The 9,840-nt window shown below is 41.0% G+C and overlaps 1 protein-coding gene across 1 annotated transcript; it reads left to right on the forward strand.

The window, feature by feature from the left end:
- Positions 1–8,148: 8,148 nt before the first annotated feature.
- Positions 8,149–9,597, forward strand: LOC126692378 (disease resistance protein RPM1-like). Its single transcript, XM_050387977.1, has one exon. It carries the CDS (start codon positions 8,149–8,151, stop codon positions 9,595–9,597), a length of 1,449 nt encoding a protein of 482 aa, XP_050243934.1.
- The last annotated feature ends 243 nt before the right edge of the window (positions 9,598–9,840 follow it).

Below are 9,840 nucleotides of genomic sequence, written 5' to 3' on the forward strand. Positions count from 1 at the left end.
AAATAAGAATACTAAGATTAGATTGTTTGGGTTTTTGTTACTTGTGATTTTTCTAAGACAAGCATTTTTGTTATGGAACTATTTTTTTTTTTTTTTTTTTTTTTCCTGTCACATTTATTCTGAGAATATTCTTTTGCGCTGAGTTATTTTGTAGCTTTTTGTATGTTCGCTATTTTCGTTTTCCACTTCTCTGGTTTGCAAATGTATATTGTTTTTCCCCCCAAAACAAACTCAAGATATTAAATATTTCAATCATATGGTATTGCAAAATTGTTTATCGTGGCCCATTTACATAAAGAGCGAGCCATATTATTGGTGGTTTTATTTAAAAAAAAATTACAATTTAAACTAATTTAATAATGACTAATGTATTTTGTAATAATATTTTTATTTATTATAGAAACAATCTTAAATGTAATATATGAGCAATCATAAATAATAAATATAACTTTTGTCGTATTAAAATGAAAATAATACAATTTTCCTCAAAAATTCAAAAGGCAAGTTAACGAAAGTATTCATTTTTTTTAATAAAAGTTCTTTATAACATTTTGTGAATCATTAAAAAGAATATAAAATTTTGGAAATTATTCTTTTAGGTTTAAACAAATTTTCTCAAACCTTATTTTTTCTGCCTACAATTCAAAACATTGAAAAACGTAACTAAAAAAATTTAATAAAACTTAACAATGATTAATTGAACCAATTAGGAAAAAAAATTTGTTGCTGATAATCTATTAAGGTTATTTTCTTTGCAAAAATTGTAATTTTGTTCACCCAAAACATATTATCAAATAAACAAGTATTAGCAAAATCTAAGTGTGAGTACCTAAGGCATGCTTGGCAACGTTCTAGGCATGCTTGCAACGTCCTCGGCATGCTTTGCAACGTCTTCGGCCGTCCTCGGCATGCTTTGCAACATCTTCGGCCGTCCTCGGCATGCTTTGCAACGTCTTCGGCCGACCTTGGCATGCTTACAACCTAGGCGTCCCACATCGAAGGAAAACCCCCCCACTTTCTGCCTTATAAGCTGTGAAGTAAAGGGAGTAATGTACCACCAAACCTCTTATCGTTCTCGGCATGCTTGGCAATGTCCTCGGCCGACCTTGGCATGCTTACAACCTAGGCGTCCCACATCGAAGGAAAACCCTTCCATTTTTTGCCTTATAAGCTGTGAAGCAAAGGGAGTAATGTACCACCAAACCTCTGATCACGATCAGAGGTTTGGTGGTACATTACTCCCTTTGCTTCACAGCTTATAAGGCAAAAAATGGAAGGGTTTTCCTTCGATGTGGGACGCCTAGGTTGTAAGCATGCCAAGGTCGGCCGAGGACGTTGCAAAGCATGCCGAGGACGTTGCCAAGCATGCCTTAGGTACCCACAGTTAGAATTCCGGGATGTAATCCCAAATAAATCATATGCACAGCTATTCATACATGTTAAAATAACTAGTTCAAAAACCATGAGATTCGCAACAATAGTAAATATCGGCAAGGCCAACGAACGTGTAATTTAAAGGAAAAAGGAAGAAAAGAATTTCATATAAGTGGTCAAAGAGTTCAACTGCAAGCAAACTCTAAAGTCCTCAAAACAAAAGGGAAACTAGTTAACAGTTAAGCTAATAACAAATACAAAAGTTGGCCAGGGCTTCTACTTATTCGATTTCTTTTTGGCCACATCCTGGGAAGGCCGAGCAAGACTAGCCTCGGGGCCCTGGGAGACATCCCCTTCTTGGGAAGGCTGAGCATGATCAGTCTCGATGCTTTTGGGGACATCAGTAAGGGGAATGACCTGTAGGAGCTGAACAAAGATGGCTGGCTCCTCGGCACCAGAGATCTGAGCATTGACTGTAGACTCGGCAGCCTCTTTAGGCATCTCGGGATTCAGACCTCCAGGTGCTTCTGTCGCATCATGAGGCTCTCCTCCCTCAGTCGACTTGCCCGGAGTGACGATGATCTGAGCAGCTTCTGATTGAGCAACCTCAGCCTCCTGTGGAACGCTTATAGTCTCGGAGCTGGTGGAGGCGGTCTCATGGATGGCTGGAGGATAAAATACGCTCTCCGCCTTCCACAAGTCGGACGAAGCTTCCACCCCAGCTCGTTTGAGGGCCTCGTCCCAAACCTGGGAGCAGTATAGCCTGCATACTCCAGGGATTTGAGCTTTAAGGGAGGCCTGGGTTTCAGCCACCCCCGCCTCGTAGCCCTCCTTCTTGGCCTTGTCCTTAGCAGTTTCAGCCTTAGTTTTGGCAAACTCAGCCTCCTGCTTGGCCCTCACGGCTTCATCCCTGGCAAATTCAGCCACGCCCTTAACATTGTCTGCATCAATCAGTTTCTTCTTTAAATCACTGATTTGCTCCTTAGCAATCTGCAATTGCTCCTCGGCAGCAAGTAGGCGCTTCGTCTGTTCCTCGGTCTGTTTTTGGGCACCAGACAAACCTGCCTCGGCACTATCCCTAACTCTGGCAGCCTCTTTTAAGTCCTTCCTGGCCTTCGCGAGGTTAGTCTCGGAAGTTTTGAGGGTCTGCGCAGCGTCTATACGTTTACTGCGCTCAAGCTCGGCGGTCTTACTCTGCCCCTTAACTTCTTCCTCCATCCTATAGGTAGCCTAGATAGCCTGCCAATTGAAACAAACACATTATGAACAAGAATCTAGGAGCAAGAATCGACGGAGTTATAAGTTTTAGGAGCCTTACTATACCCAGGTATCTCTTCGCGCTGAGGAAAACCTCCTGCATTCTCATATTCTTCAACTCTTCCATATCAGTAGGAAGCAGCAGGGTCCTTTCTAATGCGTCGGCCACATAACCACCTTCACTGTCTCCAAGATTCCTCATGAACTCGTTTTCCAGCAATGGCTCCCCGTGGAGTATTGGGGCGGGAAGCTAAGCACTCGGCGTGGATTGAGCTTCGATCCCTTTCCCCTGGCTTTGGTGCCCGATCTTTAACTGTTTTTGAGCTCGCGGGGTTTCGTCCCTCTCCTGAGAGGATTGGGATTTTCTCCCATCCATGGGTTCCTTACCCTTGGGACTCCTCTTTCTCTTTGAGTCAGTGGGCTCCGACCGAGGAGGCAGAGCTGATTGAGGAGGAGTAGGAAGTTTGGGGCGAGGAGATTGTGGCTGTGACTTAGTAGAGGAGGACCTAGTCTGGATGGGCTGGGGTGGGGTGGGGTGGGGGAGTTGGAACATTGGATTGCGGCTTTCCCTGTGCACCCTTTCCCGACTGACCTTCAATGAGGTCGAATAAGCTGGTTGGGGGCTTTCTCTTAAGACCCATCTCGGCTCAGGAGGATGTTCCCACTGACAACAGTTCCATTTCGGACAAGTCAGGGTCACCCAGATCACCAAGAGAATCCTCGGATGGGTCAGCCTGGTCAAATGCCCCAAATTCCTTCTCGGACAGACCCAAATCACCTTCGTCCTCCGCTGCTTAATGAGACGAAGAAGAGCCCGCCAATGGGATGCCCTCTGGGATAGGAGATCCTTCGGAGATCAAAAACCTGTGTTGGACTACGGTGATTTTCGGAAGCCGAGGATTGTTAGCGCTGATCACTTGCTTTAGGTCGGCAAATGACATCTGGATGGGATCGTATCCTAAGATTTTGTGAGCGGCTCTGACTTGACCATCCTCATCATTTACAAAAACCGCCGCTTGAAGAACAGTCTCCAAATCAACCCGGTTAACCAGATGAAAGTGTCGGTGAAAGGCGTTTGGATCTGTAAAAAGAGGCATGTACATGGTTAGTAACCGAACCATACCAAATTAAAATGACGCAAAAGATTGGCACCCTCCTACTCTCTATACCCCACCTGGTTCTCCCTCCACCATTGGGCAAGGAAGGCCATTATGCCATTCCCCAGATACGATAAGAAAGTCCTTGTTCAACCCCTTGTTGGAGTCGGGGAGGCACTGGATTAGCCGAACCCTATCGTCTCTTGTCTTCATGTAGTAGGATTTGCCTTTCAAATTTTGGAGATTGTAGCACCAATTTACGTCATGATGGGTTAGTCTTAGCCCCATATTTTCGTTTAAGGCATTCACACAACCCAGAATCCTAAACATATTGGCAGCACACTGGGTGGGAGCTAATCGGAAATGCCTAAGGTAACTCCTCATTACCGGCCCCATGGGGATTCTCATACCCCCTTCTACGAAGGCGAGAATGGGAATTACCACCTCACCCGTCCTTCTCTGAAGATGCCACTTCCCCACCTTGTAGTGCCTCAAACTTACGTTGGGGGGAATCCTATAGTCGGCGATGAACTTTTCCATCGCCTCTTCGCTCTCAACCAATTTTTTCAATTTAACCATCTTTAGGAACTACTAAACAAACTCAGAGGATGACGGGGGAAGGAGAGGAACAAGAGAAAAATAAACCCAGAAAAGAAAAAGTATGAGTTAGTGAAGGCAGAGAACTTATAGAAAAGAGGAAAGGTTCCTTGGACAGGCTTTTTGTGCTGGAGATAAGCTTGAATTTGGATGAAAGTTTGGCTGAACTCAGAATATGTGCGCTAGAACTCTTAAGTGCTAAAGTGAAGAGACAAATCAGTTCTGAAAATTATTTATACCTCCCATCGAAAGTAACTGCACGAATTTTCCCGCCCATAAAGGTAAGGAAATCTCCACCGTTAGATTACCATCGTGCCATTGAATGTGGGAAGTATAGAGCCGCCCGCATTTAATGAAGACACGTTTCACCTTCCAAGGCTCCAAGAACGTGCCTCGGGCAGATGAAGAGTCTTTGGAACTAATAGATGACAAGGATTGACAAGTTTTGACAGAGGCCTGATGTCATCAAAACCCTCCTTTCCATCCGAGGATCCGGACAGCAGGATTTTGAGGGGCTATTGTGGGGCCAGAGAATTTGTGGTCCCGACCCACTTTCCATCAGGGCCCAAGGCCCGCGCCGAAGAGAGTAGTTGTCGAGGACAAGTATTAAAATACCAAATAGCCCAGGAATGCAACTGAGGATGACCATGTCCTTGGCATCCCAAGGCCTAAAAGGGAAGAACGACATGTCATCAAAGGCAACCTTCAAAGCGCTCCCAAAAGAAAAGACGAGTAGAATGAGACTCGCACGGGGGTATAGTGTGGGAGTGGTTCAAGGAGAAGACGTCACCTCCACATTGAATGCGCCAACAAACGTCCTAGCCACATTGATGGGAAAAGACTCCTGAACAGTGTGGTTTCGGTTATTGCAACTAACAGAAAGTAGGGGGAGGCGGCTGATGGGACAGGTACTCGAGTAGTTACCTGCCTGATCAACATATGGAAGGTCAGGATCAATCGAGAAGGGCTATATAATGTAAAGCCTTATGCGCCAAGAAGAGGCGGGGACCATGGTACCCAGAAAGAGAAAGGAAGAGTAAAAACATTAAGCTCAACGGACAAGGTCCATGGATACACTTAGTTCACCTCTGTGCGTCCACCGTGAATACCATGACTAACCACTGTTCGGTGACCAAGGCCTAGCCTTTCAGCCCACGCTCTACAAATTTTATTGTTTGGGCCTTTAACGTACAAACCCAAGACCAGTTTGGGATCGTTACGATTTGAATCCTTACAACTGATATAGCTCAATTGGAGCGTAACAACAATAAATGCTATGCTTCAGTTTTTAAATATATATAGATTTCCATCCATTTCCAACAAGGGTGCCTCTAGGTCGCTGCACATGAGCATTCCCTTGAAGCCTACATTTTAACAAGGCTGGTAAAGACCATGTTTTGTAAGGAGAGTTCGATGTTCAATGACTCTTGGAGGCAATAAACTCATAATTTAACAAATTTTTGTGTTCAGTAGTGAATGACCGAGACTTATAACTGGGGTTTGCTATATATGCTTCGTGACCTCAGCTGGGAATTTTGGTTCTCAATTGTTGGCCCATGGATTTTTACTTTTTTGCTCGTTCTCTATTTTATAGGTTTAATGTGCAAATCATTTAATTTAGGCTTTAGCAACTTGGATGTCTTAGGACTTGCAAATTAATGATGGTACTCAATAATAGATTTTCTCTTTTTCATTTGTGGTGTATATTTTGTTAGCTGTATGTAAAATATATAAGTAAAACATGTGCTTGCCTTTTAGACATTTCTGTAGAGGAATCCTTCATGAACATATTTGGTTGTTGACAGTAGGGAAATTTATGGATGAATCATGAATTGCTTAGGAAATGTGGTTTTTCTTGTACTTCAACGTATGAATTCAAAGTTTATATTGGCTTGTAAAAACCATATCACAATTTGAAAACTGTACCTATTGCGTTGAATCTTTGTTTGGCAACTACTGGTGAATGCACACATATGTCAGTACAGCACAGCTATAATTAGATCTCACAAGTTCTTGAAGGCGACTGGCATAATCTTGAGCTGACGATTGCTATGACTTGTTAAATTGATGGATTTATTTAGATGGATTTATTTAAAAGACTTAGATTTGAACAACATATTATTACCGGTCCAACCCAAATTCTTCTTCTTTCGAGTTCCACCGCACACACATTTATGACTTATGAGAGTCTCAAGTCAACTATCTAGTCATTACATTGTGATCTCACATGCTCATCTCGTGTCAAAATGAACCCTGCCACGTCAAAGACCAGGCCTTGCTTGTGAGGTAATGTTTGGGTTCTTTGAGGCTGACGTGAGATGGTAGCAACTACCAATAAAAATTTGACACGTCGAGTGCCAAGAGTGTGCCACCCGTTGGCTTGTTGAGAACCAAGCTTAAGATGTCTCTTTTTTTAATTTTTATGAAAGGAAAGACCGATAGACTTTATTGAAAGCAAGCAGCCGAAACAGAGGGGGCAATGCCCAAAATCAAATGATCCAAAAAAAGAATCTGTCTAAGGGCTAGGGAATGGGCGGCCTTATTTGCTGGCCCAACTAAAACTAACATTATCACAGCGAAAGTTTTTGATTCTCCAAAGAAACCCAAACCCATTGCTTCTTTTTTGATTCTCCAATGAACCTCAAACCCATTGCTTCTTAAGGCCTCAGTGTCAATGCAACTCCTAGAATCTCCTTAAGGTTTAAGATGTCTCCTTGCATTATTTCACAAAGTTCCTCATTATTCCATATTAACTGACAGACAAATACAAAAAAACCCTTCAAAAAAGGGGAAAAAAGAAAACAACCAATTAATGAATGTACAATAATTTGAGGGACAAAAGATCTTTTGTTATTTTAATAAGGATATAATTTTGCAAGGTCATGTAGAAGATGACTGCCCTCTTGTCTCATTCCATAATAATTATTGAATTTCACTTAGAACTCAAGTTTTTAAAAAGTGCTACATAACTAAATAAGTTTGGCCGGATGTCTTTCTCCTAAATTTTTTGAAAAATTATTCTATTTGGCAAAAAAGGTCATTGAATTGATACTATTCTTTATATAAATAAAAATTTTTAAAAAATTGCTACAAAATTTCTCATATATAAAAAATTGCTACTAAATTGACCGTGAGAAAATCTTGGGAATATATCATATGATTATACTTTCTTAGAAATAATCACATAATTTTAAGAAATGTTTGGGCCTAGCACTTACAAATCTCATCTATTATTTTTATTAAAAAAAAATTTTGGATAGATTTTCAAAATCTGATATTTGGTATAGGTGTAAATTAAACCCCAAATCTTTTATTTAATCATTAAAGACTTTACAAGTTATCTAAAACTAACATTTTTGTTTTTTACTTTTCAAAAAAATAATAATTATGTAATGGGAAAAGGAAGAGATGTTTTTTTTACTTGACCAAAAAAAAAGAAAAAAAAAATGAAAGAGGATGTAGCGGGAAAATAAAGAGACGTGGGTTTGTTTGTGGGAAGTGTGAAGGAAAAAGGAATCGAGATTGAGACATGTACAATAGATTCCCTGTTTTTCCTATTTCTTTGATACAACTAGAAGTCACAGGAGCAGTAGGGAAATTTCAGAAAGTCACCGTTTGCATTTTCAGAAAGTCACAGGTCCTCCTTAAACTCTTAAAGACTGGCTGCTCGTTTATTAGAACTCGTTTCCGTGCTTCCTTGTTGGTAGCTTAAAGCCCCTTTAGACAAGCTCAAAGAATAGAACCAATCATTTTCTTTCTGTAGGTGTAGCCATATCAATGATCATAGCTAAAGGTGTGCAGTGAAATGATCTAAGGAGGATTAATGGCAGAAAGTGCAGTGAAGCTACTTATTCAGAATTTGATCCCGTTGTTGGCCCAAGAAGTGACACTGCTGGAGGGTATCCATGACAAAGTTGCTGACATCAATGGTGAACTTGAGAGCATTCAATCCTTCCTTAAGGATGCAGATGCAAGGGCCGAGATGGGAGACACGAGTGCCGTCGCAAAAACATGGGTCAAACAGGTAAGGGAAAAATCTTATAACATAGAAGATGTCATTGATGAATACATATTTCATTTAGCAAAACATCCTCAAAGGCAATGGCGGCATTTTCGTTTTCTACATAAGGCTTTTCACTTTACCATAAATCTGAAATTGAGACATGTGATTTCCTCTAAGATTCAAGGGATTAACAATGATCTCAAGTTGATTAGAGAGAGAGGTGAAAGATATGGCTTCAACTTCTTGGAGCAAGGAGGACCGAGCAATGATGTTAGACATGATACATGGCATGACCCTAGAGTGGCATCCCTTTTCCTTGAGGAAGCAGAAGTTGTAGGCATTGAGTCTCCTAAAGCCGAATTGATAGAGTGGTTGGTAGAAGGACCATTCAATCGCACGGTGATTTCGGTGGTCGGCATTGGTGGGCTTGGCAAGACCACTCTTGTCAAGAAAGTGTATGAAAATGAAAAGGTGGTAGCACACTTTGATTGCTGTGCTTGGATTACTGTTTCTCAATCATACAAGATGGAGGAGCTATTAAGGCACATGATAAAGCAGTTCTACCAGGCAAGTGAGGAGCTTGCTTCTACGAGTATTGAGTCTATTGACACAATGAAAGAGATAGAGTTAATTGAAGAAGTGAGGCAATTTGTACTTGAACAGAGGTATGTAGTAGTTTTTGATGATATATGGAATATAAGGTTTTGGGGATATATAAAACATGCTTTACCAGATAATGGCAAAGGTAGTAGAATAATAATCACAACTCGAAGTGAAAGTGTTGCTCCCACTAACAAAGAATCTCCATCTTATCATATGTATAAGTTGTCACCTCTACCTTTAGAAAAAGCCTACGAACTTTTCTGTAAGAAAGTATTCCAATGTGAATCAAGGGATTGTCCTCTTGAATTAGTTGAATTGTCACATCTTATAATTGAGAGATGCGAAGGGTTGCCATTAGCACTTGAGGTTATAGGTGGTCTTTTGTCTACCAAGAAAAAGACTGCTTTTGAGTGGCGCAAATTTCTCGATAGCCTTAGTTCAGAGCTACAAAGTAATCCTCATCTTCTAAGTATTACCAAAATTCTATCACTTAGCTATTTTGATCTACCTTACAACCTCAAAGCTTGTTTCTTATACTTAGGCATGTTTCCAGAGGATTACTTCATCAATTCTGCAAGACTAATTAGGCTTTGGATTGCTGAGGGGTTTATAAAAGAAAAACAAGGGATAACATTGGAAGATGTTGCACAAGACTACTTGAAGTAGCTCATTCATAGAAGTTTGATTCAAGTGGAACATGTCGGTTTTATTGGCAGAATTAGAATGTGTCGAGTTCATGATATGATGCGTGAGGTTATTTTATCTAGGTCAGAGGACTTAGGTTTCCATATGGTCTCAATACAAAACTACTCAAGTTTTGATAGGATTGCTGGACGCCTCTCAATTCGGAATAATGTAGATACTCCTTTGAAGTGTATTACCAGTTCCAAAACTCGTTCTATTCTCATT

The sequence above is a fragment of the Quercus robur genome, chromosome 1 (genome assembly GCF_932294415.1).
Source record: "Quercus robur chromosome 1, dhQueRobu3.1, whole genome shotgun sequence".
NCBI classification, from domain to species: domain Eukaryota; kingdom Viridiplantae; phylum Streptophyta; class Magnoliopsida; order Fagales; family Fagaceae; genus Quercus; species Quercus robur.

Bases quoted from the DNA above. Each gene is read 5' to 3' on its own strand.
- LOC126692378 (XM_050387977.1), top strand. From the start codon at position 8,149: ATGGCAGAAAGTGCAGTGAAGCTACTTATTCAGAATTTGATCCCGTTG.